This window comes from Phlebotomus papatasi, chromosome 2 (genome assembly GCF_024763615.1).
Source record: "Phlebotomus papatasi isolate M1 chromosome 2, Ppap_2.1, whole genome shotgun sequence".
Lineage (NCBI taxonomy): Eukaryota > Metazoa > Arthropoda > Insecta > Diptera > Psychodidae > Phlebotomus > Phlebotomus papatasi.
In genome coordinates this window covers 15,138,446-15,156,944 of record NC_077223.1, presented here as the reverse complement: position 1 = coordinate 15,156,944, position 18,499 = coordinate 15,138,446, and the positions used below count along the sequence as shown (strand labels likewise).

The window sequence follows — 18,499 nt, the reverse complement described above, 5'->3', positions numbered from 1 at the left end:
ATCAGTGAGAAAAGTGAGAAAGTTGTGTTAATTGGAAGAAGTCCTCTGCCAGTCCAACTCTTTGTCCCAGCGGGCATCATTGTATCTCATCGAGCGACCGTAGCCGTTGGGAAGAGCAAAGGAAAATTTTGCTCCAACGAGCCCGGATGGAAGCATAAGCTCACACTAATCATAATTTATGCTATTCCAGGTACATCATTGTAGTCACTCTTCCACTCACGCACGCATTTACACACATTTCCCATTCATCTCATTTACTTAAAGGTAATTATCCTGAATTCCCGTCCAAACATTTACGAACAAATGTTTGTAAAAGTACAAAAAATGTTTGTCAAATGATCATTTTGCGAACAATGTTTGTTAAAAAAGTACAAAATTTTACGAACTTGTTTGTGGCTTATATGATTCACGAGCATTTCGTAAGTCCTCCATAGGATTTCACAAACATTTACGAACAATTTTACAAAATATTTTTTTGTGTGTTTTCGGATTGTAGCGCTACATAAATTAGGTAGATTCGTACTTGAACTAATGGAGGGTGATCCCCCAAAGGATCCATTTTTCTATCTCTAACCGTTTTACCTGTAAGAGCTGAAGATAGCCGGACGGACAGTTCAAAATCGTTCGAAACGCGATGATTTGTTGAGAAAAAGTGATCTCCGGGTGGTGGAAACTGAAAATTTTGGGGGGTGAAAAATCGAGGGACCCTTACTTTAAGTTCGAGCAGTAAAATATATCACCTACCCAGAATATTTTTTTCTTAGAAATCAATTGGTTCATATTCACTGAGAAAAAAAAGAGGGTGCGATTAACTTTTTTCCCTCATAATTTTAACACTTTTTAGGTGTAGAAATATATCAACATTTTTTAAAGTTAATTTTACACCTTTTCAAGGGTAAAATTAACATGAAAAGGGTAATTTTAACCCCCAATACACATAAAAAGGGTAATATTTACACCGATTTTGGATCAATACTGCAGGGTAAAATTAACATTTCCGGAATGTTATTTTAACTTTTTCGGATTTCTCTCAGTCAGTGTTATTGAGACATAAAATTTTCTACAAAGAATAATACTCACTTTGATTAATACGGTTCCTCAAGGGTAAGCCATCGCGATCTCAGGACTTCCTCAATTGTATAGCGCTTTCTCACTTTTGGCTGCAGTAGATGCCCCACAAGGCTCTTGACGTCCCTCGAGATATGCTTCCGTAAACTTCGACGGAACTTATATGCACGTTTGAGCTGTAAGCGTAGAATTCCCTGAAGGGATGGGGCATCAAAGGGGACTTGGGCGTTGAGTACAATGAACACGATCACACCAAAAGACCAAAGATCTGCAGGTTTGGATTTATAGGGGCGCGCACGGAGGATTTCTGGGGCAACATAAGACATACTGCCGCAGTAAGTTTCACTATATCCATGGCTCAGTTGACCATGTGGCTGCGGAAATATTGTGAAGGACATTCTTTGCAACAATATTTTTCTAACAAAAAAAAAACACCTACCAGAAACTTTGCAAAGCCAAAGTCTGCCAGCTGAACATGAAGCTCCTCAGTCAATAGGATATTTTCGCACTTTAGATCCCGATGAACAATATCTTGGGAGTGAAGATATTGAATTGCTTCAGCAATTTGCTTGGTCCAGAACTTGGCCTTATACTCCGGTATTGCTCCATTTTTTATTATGTAGTCTAAAAGATCTCCAGATGCTGCTAGACGCGTCACAATGAAGCATGCACCGTCGGATACGAAAAGGGTATGTAGTGAGACAATATGGGGATGTACGATAGAGGCCAAAATGTCAATTTCACGCTTAAGAAAGCGCGGAGGATCACGTAAATCCACAATTTTGATAGCCAAAGCCTCTTCATGGTCACCATTTCGAAGAAAGCCACGGTAGACGCGTGAGAAAGCACCTGTGGCCAGAAGGGCATCAATCCGGAAGCCATGAAGTTGCAAAGTTTTGTGTTCTATTTCCGAAAGAATTGGCGGTCCAAGAGTTACCTTGGAATCTGATTCACTGGGAATTTTGCAGGAGGATCCAGACATTTTTCGTGAAATTTGGAAGGCAAACTAGGATTCAAAAATTAATTTCTTTATATATATTTTTATTCCTTCAACGTTATTATTACATTATCAATTTTTTTCCTTTTTTTTAATCAATATTATTCTGTCAATAAATTAATACAATTGATTAACTTTATCAAATACTTTCGCACACATAACGTGTGCATGATATTTAAATGGTAAGTATAATTCCTTTCTAAATCTGACAAAAAGTGAAAGATTAGTTTATTATTTCTATAGCAATTATGTTCCGTTTAATAACTACTTATGAATTCGCATTAGAATACATTTTTTCCGTGTTGTAAAAGGGCAAAAAATATGAAATTAAAGTTCTTGTCCAGCAAACTTTTTTGTATTAAAAATTGGTTCTTTTGAATATTGTGAAAGGAATGAAGAAAAAGGATTTTCTGAAATATTGTCTTTGGTAATTTAAGAACCAAAAAAAAAAATAGGCAAAAAAACACAATACACAAAAAAATGAATGGGCTTTATTATTTACAGCGATCCTAAATTCTGTGTGAGAAAACGTGATATATATTTTTTTAATTGGTAAAAAGTCTTTATCAAGAGCAAAGTCTTCCTTAAAAAAAAACGTCCAACATGGTAGAAAGTTTTTTTTTACTTCAACAAGTAAATATATTCTTGGCACTAGAATGGTCCAAACTTGAGTTTTTTTTTTTCATCAATACTTTTCTCATCTCTCTTTGGGCTTGTTTCGTCCGAGAAGCCCAGAGAAATTTCTTCTATTTTACAATTTAAATATCGAAACCATTTTAACAAATTTCTTGATTTTTTTTAAGCGAAATTTCCGAATTTTTCATCATCAATTCCACTGCAATGAAATTACTGAAAAAATTGATGATGAAATATTCGAGAAATATCACCTGGTTTTTCTTTAAAGGTTTTGTATTTGTAAAATTCCTGTATAGCCATCAATGCTTTTTGTTACATACTTTCCTTTCGATCTTTTCCTCGTCTAAAAGTGATCAAAATACACTTTAGTGAAGTCGTCAATGCGTAATGGTTTACACGTAGTAATCCACGCACTTTCCATATCTGCAAACACAAAAGTTCAGTGACATATACTCAAGAAGTTTCCATACTTTGAATGATAATCTAATGTACAGTCGTCGTAAATGACTTAAATTTTAATTTAAGTTCTAAATATTAATCTCGTAAACACGATCAGTCAGTAAGAGGCTTTTTTAGGAAAAGATAAATTTATAAAATAGTATTCGGAATGAGTGTTTAGACCAATTCCCGAAGATTTCGAAAATATGAATCACAACTAATTGAAGTTGATGCTGCCGAAAGCTTTCGAAAAATCGATAAGGATTAGAAGAACAAATTATCTTCGATCAACCCCGGTGAAAAGATCATGATTAACGTTCAATAATGCACTAATAGTGCTCAGGGCCGTAGCGCTGGGGGGGGGGGGGGGCATTGAGGGGCAATGCCCTACCTTAAAAACCAGAAACTAAGATAATGTTCTATGTAAACTGTTCGTAGTATGATATGTATGGTTATTAATGAGTTGAAATGCAATTATTCGACGATTAATTAAATGAAATAATGTTTTTCAATGGTTCTCAGGAAAATGAGCGCAGATTCTTACATTTCTTACACAAAAAAAAAACACAATATATTTCCTTTTCTCATTTACGCATTCTCAAGATAGTTAAGGGGTTACGTGGATCAAGAAGACTGTAATAATATGATAATTTCTCAATTTTTTGAGCATATTAAAAAATATTTAATTTAAGCTCTTAGGAATATAAAAATACAGCATTAACATAACCTATATTTTCAAAATTTTTCATATAAAATTCTTAAAAATTTAGCCATTGAAACCTTATTTAAATTCCTTGGTTCAATGACTAGTTTAACTCATCAGGTAACAGGAAATATTTGGATTTTGGTTTCCAGATAAACCATTTTCGAAAAATCTTGTCCACCGAAAAGTATGTTTTTTCAAAAATGTCTCTAAAAATCATGCCCCACTGGATACATTTTTAAATGAAATTTTCAATGTTGTACTTTTATATGCCTAAGAGCTTGAATTAATTATATTTTTTATTATGTTGAAAAGAAATTAGAACAAAATCTGCTGTTTTTTGTCAATTTTGACCCACGTAACCCCTTAAGTATTACACTATGCAACACGGTTTTACTAACAGAGATCTCGCATGGTACGTTTGATAGAGTCAAGTCCCCTGATTAAGAATCTAGTCTTGGTTTTGCTCCAACACGTAACATTTTTTTATTAATACTTTTATATTTTTTCTGCTTTGCCTTACATTATCAGTTATATCTCAGGTTCTAGTGAACAGAACTTAAAAAGTGTGTATCCGTTAGAAAGCTCATTAGCTGTGCTTCAATTTTGATAATAACAAAAGACTTTGTAAAACACCTCCTTCAGGGTGTAAAATTGGAGTTTCTCTAAGAATTACCAAAAAAATTGTCTTAAAGTGAGGTTTTAAAAATTTGTATAAAATAAACTAAACAAAATAATAAAAATTCATTGACGCCAAGCGATAGGCAACACTTAGGACTACAATTTTGTTCATCTAAGACATCGCGCTCTGGTCACTCGAAATGCCTCATTTGTTCGTTTTTGTAATTTTCCAGAAATATGAAGTACCTATTTTAGAGCAAATTTCCTAAACATTTCTGAGAAAATATCTTTTAAAACTTATGTGAAACATACAACTTTTCTTTACTTCCAACATAGCTGTTGGAAGTAAAGAAAAATTTTCGGTGTGTTGAGAAAATATTCCACGTATTATCACTCAAGTGATTTCATCCCGTTCAAGATTTTGAGTAGAGGAGACTGGGGCAAAAAGTCACAAATCGAAAAATTCAAAATTCAATATCTTTCAAGGTAAAAAAAGGTAGCGGCTCAATTTTTTTCTATAGATAGCCTCCATAGACCTTCTTCAATGTCGTAAATTTCTTAGAATTCGAACAAGGAATTTAGAAAATAAAAAATATCGAAATTTTTAGCCCTATTTTTGAAATATTTTCCTTGCAAAAGATATCAATTATTACCTACTTATTTTGCAAAATTGATGCACTGTTGAATATTTTCTAAATAATTTGGATTTTTTGAATACGAATCCGTTATCTATCTTAGAATTTCACAAAAGTTCTTTTCTCCAGAAATCCTTTTATTAAAAATAGCCACTTGGGGTAAAAAGTAACAAAAACTATTGGAGCAAAAAGTAACAAAAAAGCGAAGCAATTTCTGATGTCTCATGGTGAAAAGAAACGTCATTATCGCATGTCTCGCCGCTTTTTGTTTGCATTGCTCAAACGATTTGCAGTCTTTTGTGTTTTTTTCTAAAATAGCTTGAAAAGCACTTCCCTCGTTTTCTCACTTTTCTCGCAGAGAAAACGGTGTTTTACAAAGGTGTAGATGAATAAATTTTCTATGAAAATATGTCCTCTGGGTATTTTTTTTTTCAAATTTACGGAAGCCTATAATGAAGCGAATCAAAATATGATAATACCCAATGTCTGGTACTATTTGCCCCAGCATTTTTGAGAATAGTCACAAAATTACCTTTTAGAAAACAGCTCGATAAAAGTATTTCCTTACAAAATAGAGGAAAATTACTTTCACAAAGTTGTAGAGTGGTAAATTTTCTATAAAACTGCGCTAATTAGACATTTTTGAAGCGTTCGAGTAGCTTGTAAAAAAATAAAATATCCGTTTTGTGACTTTTTGCCCCAGTCTCTTCTCTTCAGGATTTTGGCTTTCGGAACTTCGATCCATTTGGGATCTCTTTGGGATTTTGGCCGGTAGCGTTGAGGGAAATCTAGTCATAACTGGCAATTTGATTTCCTATCGCTTCAGTTTTATAAAAAGAATCGAACTAATGCTAAGCCGGAGATGGACACGAGGGAATATGAGATGCAATATTTCAATAAAATCAAGTACCTGAAACTGTTTTTGTAGTCCGTCTGCGGCGGCGGCGTGAGTTGATGCTGCACGTGAACTGGCGGCTGAGCCGCTGGCGTTTTAGAAGTAGCCGCCTTTGATTCTCCTGCGAGTCTGAGGATGGAGGATGTGACAACGTTAGCATTGAGCTGGCCGGACTTTGTGACGCGCGCAATGAGGCTGCAGTTGCTGAAGGAGGCTGAACTCTTGACTTTTGGCGGCGCCGTCACCTTCATCGGCACCGTACAAGTGGCGTTGAAGGAGGCGCTCCGCTGTACCGACGCCGACGTCCCACCGGGCGGCGGACGTGCCGGCGACATCGGTAGCGACGCCGCAGCTCGATGCTAGGACGCTGAGCTGCGGGATGATGTGGGTGAATCGTTAATTTGCTGATGAGAGGCAGCCTCTGACCCGACTGCGACTTCCTGACCCGGTCGATTCCTCATCTTTTTTTTTGTTATCCCAATATCGCAAAAGAAATACGACAGTTAGACTAATATTCTTAAACCAAGAAATAATATATTATCATCAAATTTTAGAAGACATAAAATAGAAAGATAGAACCAAACCGTAAAGCAAAGAAAATGCCATAGAAAAAAAATGCAAATAACCGTTGCAAATAAACCATTTTTTTTTGTTCATTAATCTTATTAAATTTGTCAGGAAAAAGTGAAGATGGTTGTTGTTTTTTTGATTTCTTTTTAATGAGAGATTTAGCACAAAAAAATTTAGTTAGTTATCAAGCCAATGAGCATTTCCAATCAAACATAGAATGCCTTTTTAGAGAACAAAAAAAATAAACACTTAACTGTCACATTTTGATTAAATAAAACTATCCAAAATTATTTGATATTTTTTTGTATCGACTGAAAACTTTAACACATTGTCATGAAAGAACTACCCAAGATTATGAGAACATATTTCCCTCTGGTACTACCTGAAACTTGAGCAAAACTTTTTTCATACACATCCACGATGAAAAAAAAACCATGGAAAATTTCCATAAAACTTTTTAAAAATTATTACGATAGTCTATAATATACTTATGCGATTAGCATAAGTAATTTAGGATTGAAGTGCTAGAGACTGTTCTACCATTGAATAAAATTTAATTTCTGAAAAACTATAATTCTTCTAAATGCAAACATAAGAATTTAATCTCTTATTTGCATTAAAATTCTCATCAAATAGCTTGAAAATGCTAGAGTACAAAATTAATTTCCTGTGCAAATGCAATTTGCATTGAAATGTTCTTTTTTTATTGTTCGAATTTAAAGAGAAACACAGCTGTATAGTATCATAATCATATAGAATCATAATTTTTTTCTTTATCATCTTACGAGAAATTTCACTAAATTTCAAATTGAAATCAATACGCAAAAAAAATGTCCTAGAAAATATATTTTGTAATATTTCTAGATAGAATGTCTCAGTGAATTCTTCTATATAAACATTTTTGAATAGAAAACTCATATTTTGAAAAAAAACTCTTTTGACCTTGAAAGGTCAAAGTAACAAAACACTAAAAGAAAATTTTAATTTGTTCGTTTTGGTTATAACTCAAAACATAATTTGCAATAAAATCTGTAAAATCTCAGCTAATTAATGTTCCAAATTTTTCAATGGTAGATAATGTTCCTGATATATCGTTAGTGCTGGTTAGAGAGTGTTAGAACTTACGGAAACAGCTTGGTTAGAAGAGGAGAGAAGTGTGGTGTCACCTGAGGAGCCCATGGGACACACATAGTCACTCCATTCGTCGCCCCCTTTGGAACTCTTCTTACGCTTCAGTGAAAACTGCGACTTCTTCGGCGTCTAGAACAATGAATACACCATTTTGTGCTCAATCCTAAAAAAAGGAAATAAGCTCGCACGTACCTTGATTTTGGCCGTGAGTGTAAGCGGCGTGTAGCCAAGAACATTCTCAGCGTCACGTTTGCTCTGAATCACGTCACGTCCAAGGAGCTCCTTGAAGTGGGTGGCGAGATGTCGACGTAGCAGTGTTTTGCTGGGCGGAATGCTGAGTAAATCAGCCAGAAGTTCGGCATTGAAACGCGGCTCTAACATCATCAAGGCCCCGTGAACGCCGGCGCCGCGCAAATTGGGTGCATACTCAGCAAGATCCACGACGCGGAGCCACTCCATCACGCGATGTGCTGTCCAGAGAGTCACCTAATGCAAGGAAGACCCGGGACATTCAGTATTTTGTAGCTATTTGCCTAAATTGCTATTCAATAACGTACTGGTATGTTACTTTAAGAACGAGAATCAGCCCAATAAACTTATTACCGTATAAATTTATTACCGTATTATTATTGGTGACTTTGTACCCTTGCTTTTCGTAAACTTTTCTTTAATCATAAGGGTACTTGCCTTAGACACACTTACGACTTAAGACGAGAGACGGTTTAGCGTAATTATAATCAAACGAAAGATCAGATTACATTTCCATCAGTTTCTTACTAGGGGTAAATACAGGGTGTTCCGGTTTAAGCGAAAACGGATTGAAAGAATTTAATATGAATTGCCTACTATTGGGAGCTCATTTATAAAATAAATTTTGAAATGCCCGTATGCATTTTTTTCACACAGTAAATTTGAACTACATTTCTTATCAACCGTAGGTGCTGAAAATAGACTGAAAAATTGACACCGAAAATTCTTTGCATACATCACGGCGTTTCCGTATCTTATTCCAAAAGCCTCTCCTGTGGGTATACCATTTGTCTCTGGAGTGAATTCGCGGATTTTTTTTAGTCCCGAGAACTTCTTTGATAGCGGAACTACCTGTAACTCTCCCTTTAAACATTCATGCCTTCGAATAATGATTTTTTTTGTTTCTCCTAAGAGACTTACACATATCTATTAAATATTAGTTAGCTTAATAACAATTTTATGGATAATTACGTGATAATTATGTGTAGGCCTCTTTGTAAAAATGAAAGAAATTTACATTATTCGAAGGCATGAACGTTTGAAGGGAGAGTACTTTGCCCTAACTAAGCCGTTTCTCGATTTAAGCCGAGAAACAGATTAGTCAAGAACAGATGGAAATGTAATTTTGATCATTATTTTGATTTTATAATTACGTTAGGCCGTCTCTCGGCTTAAGTCGTAAGTGTGTCTAGGGCATAAGAATGATTTAAAGATCATTCATATGCTCTGTAATTACAGAAAAGCTTACAAAAAACAGATATGCAATCACCCGCATCTAGGGTACTAAGAGAAAGTCTACTATCCTCTTAGTTCACTGGTAAAAATAAAAGGATAAAATTGATCCAAATATGATCCTTTTGCAAAGGATGGATCAAATTTCAAACTTTGAATGCACATTTATCATAATAGAACATGTTAATATGATCCTTCCTTTGCAAAAGGATCAAATTTGGATCAATTTGATACTTTTACTTTTACCAGTATTAGATTCAGAATAGTATACCTAAAGTCGACATTTTCACCCTCTACCCAGGGGGATGACATTAGCTCAGAAAAATGCGACCAGTTTTAGTGTAAATTTTTTCCTGTTTTCGTACACATTTTACGGGTTATCTCCAAAACTACGTAGGTTGCCAATTTCGAGTTTTCGGTTGCCCATTCTATATTAAATTGGCTTTTATTTTGCATTTGTATTATTTGCTAATTCATTCTACAATGACAGAAAATAGCTAATAAACTCAAAAGTTTTTTCGGCACGCTGGAAACATAAGGGAAACATAGGAAATGTTATGCCCCTGCCTCTACCCCACCCTCTGGAATTATAGCTTGACAAAATAAGGACACAATGTTTGTCTTTCCGCCCGTTATCAAAGCTATAAGCTAAATGTGAGCAGATTGTAATTTGGGGACTCTCACTTCCGTCATTTTTCTTTAGTCTTTTTTTTCCATCAAAACCATGTATTTCTTTAATAAATATTGAAAACTACCAAAACTGTGCTAAACACCGGACAGCTTGCATTATTGGACACTTATGTAATTTCTCAGAATTCCATTTATTATGTTGTTTTTGATTTCTCGTTTTCAATTTGAAAACTATAAATGAGATGCTATGGAGAGAGCTTCAGAAGAGTATTGGTAGGACAAGGAACCTGGGAAACATGGTATATGAAATGGCAAACTAACCTCCTTTTCTTTTCAACTTGAGCCACGGTTAGAGACCAAACTGTAAGAGATATCGACTCAAGGTCTTCGACGACCCCCCCCCCCCCATAAGTTCATATTATCTAGGACAGTCTCTTCAGCTGCATTATGCTAACTTTAAAACGACATTCGCGAGGCAATGCTATTTCTATAAGGTTGGTTAGCATTTTTGTTTGGAAAACTGCTGACCGGTCAGCTGATCGACTCGACAAAAAATATGCAGAAAACGCTGCTTTTCTTCGGCTAACTGTGCTCTCTGGGTACCTAGCTGGACATTTCGGACATATAAAAATTCCATTGAATCATTCCTGATAACAATTTTTAAACGTCAAAGGTTAAAAAGGCTCTAAAGAGAGTATTCATTTTTTCCTGCCGACACAGTAAAATAAATTTTCGCGTTCCGGGAGTCTGGGAAGGAATTAAGGCGCTTCAAGGGCGTATTTCACAACCGAATGGTATCATGATGGGTTCGTTGCAAAGGTCTTGAAATTTCTGAGAAGTCTGAATCAATTCTGAACCGGTAATAAACTAGCTATTAACCTGAACCGATAAGAAATTTTGGATCGGAAACTAATTTCATTATTCTTTAGTTATTATGGACGATTTTTTGATGGTTCATAACCGATTCCAATCGGTTGTGAATCGGTTCATTATCGGATAATTAATTTTTATTCTAAATTCAATTATATTGCTCCTTAAGTATATTTTGGGCAATGTTTTCAGTAATTTATAAATCGGTTCAAAACGGTTCTCAATCGGTAATGAACCAATAAATAATTTTCACCTGAAAATCAATTCTATTATTCTTAAAACAATTTTGGGCAATCTTTTTTGAGTGATTTATGAATATGTTTAAATCGGTTGACAATCGGTAAACTGAAGATTTTGAGGTGTAGCATCTGAGTCACGAGTTCGAGCACTTCGCAAAGCCTGGGATTCTTTTCCAAGCCTTTTTCTCAATGCGGGGAAAAAATTAAATACAATATTGATCCCAAAAACTTCTGAAAAATGATCAAATTATAATTTCTATGCTAAATATTCGTGTACAGAAAAATATGAATGATTTGGAATGATTTCGTGTTAAGACACCTATTAGTAAATTGGAAAATTAAATTATCCCTGAATATTCAAAATTGGTCATCACCAAATCAAATGAAATTCTGCAAATTGTTATTAGGTCACAATTCCAATTGTTTATAGTTAAATATCGTGAACAAAACTATGTTATTAGATAAAATTTTATAACTTAATTCTTGAAATATTTTAATAAATTTATGGCTGTACAACTATTTCAATAATTTACAAAGTTCAATAATACCTTTCCTTATGAAGAGAAAGCTATAAAAATATATTGTGAATTCACAAGGATTAAAATCAACAGGTACGAAATTTTCTGGAAAGAAATGTCATAATTTTGTGCTAGAACTTTTAATTAGTTGACTGAAAGTTTCTATATTACGTTCCCAGTTTTATTCTTAGTTCAGGAATTAAGAGAGCTCCATCCTAAAAGTTTGTAATCATCGAGAAAGTCCCAAAATATTCGAAAGAGTTAAGAGAATTCCTAACCTGATTCGCTTCAGAGTCTGTCCCTTCGCTCCTGATCTCCGATGAGACAGTCTGGGGAGAAGTTATTGTCCCTCATCACCTGAATACCCCTCCTCAGACTGGCTGCATGGAGACTCGAGGTGACGTGCAACGTAGCCAAATCCTCTATCGTGAGCTTATGCAACATCCTGCCATCCATTCTAGCAGCTGAAAAGGTATCTTTGTGCTGTGGAAGTCCACATCGTCCAGCCATCTGAGAATCCAGGCACAATCGAGTTTCCCAGCATTCCTGAACAGCTCATCTGTTTCCTTTCCCGTGACTTCCGTGAGTGCCAGAATGATCTTCTTCCGTGCAGTGGCTTCTAATGCCAGCTCCTTTTCCACATCCACCGGAGATGCTTTAACCAAATCCACACCACCGCGTTTCAGCCAGCGTCGAGCCTCCTCCTCGTGTCCTCCCAAGCCCAATTCCTCCAACCACGAACACACACTGTCCACATCCATTCCTCAATGGGACGCTCTGGTCTGGTTTGGGCATTTCCACTCCATCCAAGTCGAGCACCTGCAGTACTTCTGAATCCGCCACGGCGAAAATCACCAGGATCCGAAGCAGGAAGATCCTCGAGAGTGCAGAATTGCTCCGTCGGATTTTACCAAAGATACTGCGAAAGCTGCTCTTGGCTTTGGCACTGGGAGAGAGAGGAGGTTGCGGTGTGAAGCTGCGAGATAACTCATGGTTGTCCTCAATACCTTCTCAGTCTCAGCTGTTAACAATTGAAAAGATGGTTTCTTACAGATGTTTCAGACGGGAATTGACAAATAAGGAGGACTGGAGCAGCACATGGTGCGTCAAAAGTTTCTGGATGAGATTTACCTCCATAAAAAGTGACTTAGGTGAGATTCTTATAATCTCACCTACTATAATCCTAACAAATTTTTGTCGTCCGATCGAGCTCAAATTTGGCCATAATGTGTTCGCCACTTCCTGATCACGAATAGGGGAAGGCTCATAATTTGTCCAGTTTCGTATTTGGACACTTTGAGGATAAATTGGACACTAAAATAAATTGATTAAATCATGGATTTTTATTTCAATATTTGATAATAATTAATTCTATCTAATATTTGTTCTTTTGGAGATTTGACACTAAATACGTTAAATTTGATATGATTTGAGTTGAAATGCTTTGTTGAAATTCAGTGTGAGCAATTGCTTACGAGAAATAGACAGAACTCGTGTTTACTCAGTCTTGTTTAGCTGTGATGAAGTACTAACAATGTTTCTTCGCTTTTTTGAGTGATATTATTGATATTCATGAATATTGTGTTGATTCACGTAGTGGTGATTTGTACATTTGACCTGAAGTGAGTTTGCCTGTGAATTAGATTTTTCGTGTGAAAAATGGGAAATTTTCTAAGACATTCACCAGTGAGGTGATACTCCTTATTTTGGACAGGTGTTTTTCTCACGAAATTTCGTGAAATTTTAGCTTTTGTGATGACTAGGTTGGACAAATACCTGAAGAAACAAAGGAGCATCATCTCTACGAAAGAAATGTAGCGAGAAATGCCTTGAAAGGCTCCCGGAAAGGCCAGGAAATTAGCGAATCCGCACGTACTTGGAGTACCGAAGTCAACTCACTTTAATGAATGATATGGAAAGTTTCCGGGCTTCTTGTGACATTCTACGTTTCCTTACATGAACAGGAAGAGGACTTGGTAAGATTGGTTCATGAAATGAAGAACAATGGGCATCCTGTTGAGGCGGATTAGCTGTCCAAATTTACAGCCAAGTTGTCCAAATTAATAACCAAGTTGTCCAAAATAAGAGCCAAATTCGCTTCCAAATATCAATTTATTTTTAAACGTATTAAAACTAATTTTAGTAAAAATAAGACGATAAATAGCTTGACAAGTTTCTAAACAACTCTTCTGAAAAGAGAGTAACAAAAAAAGTCAATTAATATCGAAAATATCGCATTTCAAACTCGAAACATCGATGCTTATAAGCAGACTGGGCAAAATTATGAGCCTTTACCCTAGCTGGGTCTTAGAGCTTTCGATCAATTCCAAAGTTAAGGTCCCTCGACCCCCCTGACCCGAGCTATAAGGGTCCAAAAAAATTTCTTAAAATGGCCATAACTCCGGTTCTAATTGTCAGAATTTAAAAAGTAAGGGAGTTTTAGAAAGCTCTCGTGAAATTCCACTTCCCCTTCTAACACCGAAAGTTTATAAAACCACCGCTAGGGGCGTTTTTTTTTTAAAGAAGATTTTTCAATTTTCTAAGTTAAATAACTCAAAAATTCCATTGTGCATCGGGCTAAAATTTTAGTATGTCATAGCCGCTGATTATACCTATCAAAGACAAAAATACCTAAGGCCATCCATAACCCCTGACCCGAGCTATAAGGGATCAAAGTTCGAATATTGACCGGCCTCTATCTCCGGTTCTAATTAACAAAGCGACCTAAATTTTACCTTTTTGGTTTCGTCTCAATGAGCACTTTCAGATGGAAGTTCAAAAAGTCACCACATGTGGCGCTGCGATACCGTCAAAATTCATCAAAATTCAATCTTATTTTTCTCAAAAACGGCATTGTGCAAGTTAATGAAATTTTAGAGTGTTGTAGTCCAGTCTAGGACGTTTCCAAAATGGGGCGTAAAGTACGCTGTGGTTTCCATAGAACCGGAGATATGAGGGGTCAAAGTTCACGAAATTCAAAAATCATATCTCCGGTTCTATGTGAGAGATTTTGATGAGTGGGGGCTTAAACGAAAGATCTCACCAATTCTACAACTTTCTAGAACATTTGAACTTCGTGTGACCAACACCAGGGGCGCCACAGTCAAAAAAAAACAATTTGAATATCACATAACCTTAATTATCTCGACTGTAGCTGAACCGATTTTGATGATTACTTCGACATAATTGTAGAGAACATTTGTCTCTATATTCGCCCATACATAATTTTTCGCTCAGACAACGATATCTGTCCGATTTTTCCGTTTAAGTGTGAAAAAATGGACTTTTCCCATAATAACGCTTTGAAACCACCCAGATGCCAATTTGACTGCCTCTACTCGACCAAGACACTTAAAATAGGGTTTTAAATGGAAAGTCTCACAAAATACAACAATTCTTTGATATAGTTGAAGTTCATCAAATGAACACTTGGGGCGCTCTGGTCGAAAAAACGAGTTTGGAAACAAACAACCTCGATTATCTCGGCTTCTGATTATTCGATGAGATAAAGTTCTATGGCAAAATTATAGAGAATATTCTGGTCTACATTTCACCCATATATCACTTTTCTGTCACTGCATCCAAATCTTTTATATTTTGGTTTTAATACAAAATTTGTATAATTTCATGAATTTGATTCAAGATAACTGACTGGCGTCCCCCAACTTCAGCTCTAAATCGAATTTGCATACATTCCGAGTTAGCTCACATTAAGAATCTCACCTACATAAGCCGGTTAGGATTATCTGTCCCTTTACTATTCTTGTCTTTACTTTCTTATGAACTGGGCAGTAATTTTATCCAGGGTCCCTTCTTAATTCTTTCCAGTCCTCCTTAGACACAAAAAGTGCGATTTTTATAATCTAAACAACATCGAATCATGCAAATTTTCAGCTGGTTAATTTTTGTTTTTGTTTTATCAGATTAGGGCGCATCAGAAAGAACTATGACACTGCGAATGGTCCTGTTAGAAAATGCCTTCAAATGACTGGGTTTAGGGACACATTCCGACACTGATATGATTACAAAGAAACAAAAAAAGAGAGAAATGTAAATTAATTATGAAGTAAAATGAAAGACAAAGCAAATGCTTTTTTTTATGAAAGAAAAATTAAAAGGAGAAAATAAACCTAAGTTTGGCACCGAAAACCCCCTTTTGCTTTGCATGCCCTTCAACTGTGATGATGGCTGAAAGAGAACCAGCTGATGGTGATAGATATTGCCAATTGCCGGTGTCGATGCTGTAGTCGTATTGCCTGATTTAAGATCTTTACCGAATGCAACATTCCGTTGCTTTGGATTGGCGTTTGTGTCCGTTGCCGGTTGACTCGGGGTCTCCTGACCAGATGTCACATTAGCTGCTGTCGGGAAGCTCTGCCTCGGGAGGCTGTTGTAGTGCACAACGTCCACTTGGCGTCGAAAAGAAGCCGGAGGTGTCTGGAAAGAAGACCATCTTGATAATTCAATAATCCTCATTACTCTCTCTCTTTCTCTCTCTTGTTCAAATTGATTAACTCGTCTTTTGATTGCCCCAAAGTGATCAGAAAGACCATCTTTCCTCTCAACAAATTTAATTACATTCCCATAAATGGAGTTGGATAAATAAATTTGCACAGACTTCTCTGTATTTAAAGTTGTGCCAAATTGAAATGTACATCATGCTGAGGAATTTTCTTCTCAAAGTGTTGCATCCAACTGAGAGGGTAAATCAGAGTTGATAGCTTTACACAGATGATTTTATAGATTAAAGATTAAGATAAGATAAAAGAATTTAGTGGTGTACCAAGTGATTTAAAAGTTTTCTAAAAGTTGATTTTAAAGATTTTTAATTTTCGAAATATTCGACATCGAAATTTCAAAAATCGATTTTTCGATTAATCGGACCTTCGATTAAATCAGATGGAGTTGGGGTGTCAGAATCAGAAAAGTTGTAGCATTTAACGAGAGCTTTCTAGAACACCAAAACTTTTCAAATTCTGACAATTAGGGTCGAAGGAACACCTATTGGCACTTTAAGAAATCGTATCATGACCTATTGGTGCCCAATTTTGTATCATTTGCGATATGAAATTTGAAGATCCATATTTACAGTAGACTCTCTTTCAATTGGGCATTTGGGGCAAAATGTCATTCGGTTTATCGATAGATTAGGGCATCAAAGCCTTTGTAAATTCCACAAAAAGCGCTCAATTATAAAGAATTACGATAAAATAGGAAGAACTACAGCGAATTTGAGCAAATTACCTTCATAATTAAACGTGAAAATTGTCAACAAAATTTTTCGCCCGATTGAAAAAGAGCTGATTGAGTGAAAGTCTACTGTATAGGAAATGATAATTGATTGAAAAACGTAAAACGTAATCTTATTTCCATTTTTCACAATAGAAAATTTAATATTTGGATAGAATCGCCAAATCATCTCGTTAAGTAATAATCTTCCCGATTTGAGAGCTCTCTCCGGTTGAGGTTTTTCCTTTACCGATTCGAAGGTATATCAAAAAAGAACTTACCTAAAACCCGTTAGAAGTTCGAACTTTCGACCGCCCGGCCGGAACAGAATCGGAGCTATAACATATTTCCATGGTACTAGTTCGACAAAATTCTGAGTCCGATTTTTATTATATTTTTCTTTTAATAATACAGTAGATTCTCTCTCAATCGGGCATATGGGGCAAAATATCATCAAAATTATCGAGAGATTTGGGCATCAAAATCATTGTAAATTCCACAAAAAGCGCTCAAATATAAAGAATCGCGATAAAACAAGAGGAACTACAGCGAATTTGAACAAATTTGCTTTAAAATCAAACATGAAAATTGTCAACAAAATTTTGCGCCCGATTGAAAAAGAACCAATTGAGCGAGAGTCTACTGTATATGATATTGGTACCCGGTAATTGTCCGAGACGTCCGAGATAAGTTCCACTTATTCTACAGTTTCCCTGATATGTTCCACAGATACATTAATATATTAATATTAATATTAATGTGCAAAGTTTTTACTATTTTGCAAAGATTTATATGAAAATGGGCATCAAAGTAGCCAATGAAGCTTAAGAATTACGTTTCCTGTAAGAAAATTGCCTCATCGGGTGAAAAAAAAATATTTGTGATATACTAATGCTGCCAAAAAGTCTCTTCCACTAGTAAAACGACACAGTGTTTTATATGGAGGTTAGGCTTAAAATCGCCCTACTATCCTGACTATATTAGGCCTACTCTTCCTATTCGTATATATTATAATATTTATCTAATATTGTATAAGATTCGTTCCGGCCGGGCGACGAGTTACATAAAGTCAAGCAAGTGCATAAAAATGACATTTATTGTTATGAAATTGCAAATTCAACGTTCTGTAATCCCGAATTTTTATAGAGGAAGTGTGCCAAATTTCGTCCAGCTTCTAATCTCGGCCACTTTGAGTGTAATTTCGGCCATGGAAATAAATTAATTAAAATATACTGAACGGAACCAATAGGTATTCCTTCAACCTTTTGAAAATTCAAAATTTTGGGGTACTTCAAAATCGCGCAAGGGGGAGGGTGTGACATAACCAACTTCTAGCCACCTATCGAAATTTAACTTTTGCCAAAAACTGCTTCTTGATATCTCTCTCCGTTCTCTCTCCAGAAATGGTTATACGATGGACGGACGGGACGGACCGTCCACGATAATCTATTTTTAGCGCATATGATATTCATGCTCTATGAGTGTCAAAACGTTATATCCAAAATTTGGGCTGGATTTGACGAGGTCGCATATTTCACCTCGGACCACCAAAGCTGAGATTGTTAACTCTTTCCGAACCACAACATATCCAGCGAACGAATTTCAGTAAAACTCACTTTATTGTAAGTCTTAGTGGTCAAATATGATACTTTTGTGGAGAAAGAAATTTTTCCGCCTCTGGGAAATTGGAAAACTCATATGGGTACTCTCGTCCCCAAAAGAACGAAAAGGAGACAAACTTTAATTTTCCAAAAGCCAATAATATCAATTTTGTGAATTATTTGGTGTCAAAAAGCAAATGGCGGGCATTGCCGGAATAACCTTACATTTCACCTCT

General features: G+C 35.8%; 2 protein-coding genes across 2 annotated transcripts in view; both read right to left on the bottom strand.

Moving 5' to 3' along the window:
• Window positions 1-972: 972 nt before the first annotated feature.
• LOC129800255 (testis-specific serine/threonine-protein kinase 3-like) lies at window positions 973-2,050 on the bottom strand. The gene is made up of 2 exons (XM_055844523.1): window positions 1,508-2,050; window positions 973-1,442 (listed from the first exon to the last, which is right to left on the bottom strand). The coding sequence occupies exons 1-2, from the start codon at window positions 2,048-2,050 to the stop codon at window positions 1,086-1,088; spliced, it is 900 nt and encodes a 299-aa protein (XP_055700498.1). The 3' UTR covers window positions 973-1,085.
• Window positions 2,051-2,092: 42 nt separating this feature from the next.
• Window positions 2,093-18,499, bottom strand: part of LOC129802736 (liprin-beta-1) — a 34,952-nt gene continuing 18,545 nt past the window's right edge. Inside the window, 11 exon segments of the mRNA XM_055848780.1 lie at window positions 2,093-3,124; window positions 6,009-6,454; window positions 7,689-7,823; window positions 7,887-8,180; window positions 9,459-9,469; window positions 11,712-11,930; window positions 11,933-12,181; window positions 12,184-12,324; window positions 12,327-12,352; window positions 12,355-12,454; window positions 15,708-15,870. Coding sequence (XP_055704755.1) covers window positions 6,353-6,454; window positions 7,689-7,823; window positions 7,887-8,180; window positions 9,459-9,469; window positions 11,712-11,930; window positions 11,933-12,181; window positions 12,184-12,324; window positions 12,327-12,352; window positions 12,355-12,454; window positions 15,708-15,870 — 1,440 coding nt within the window. The 3' untranslated portion in view covers window positions 2,093-3,124; window positions 6,009-6,352.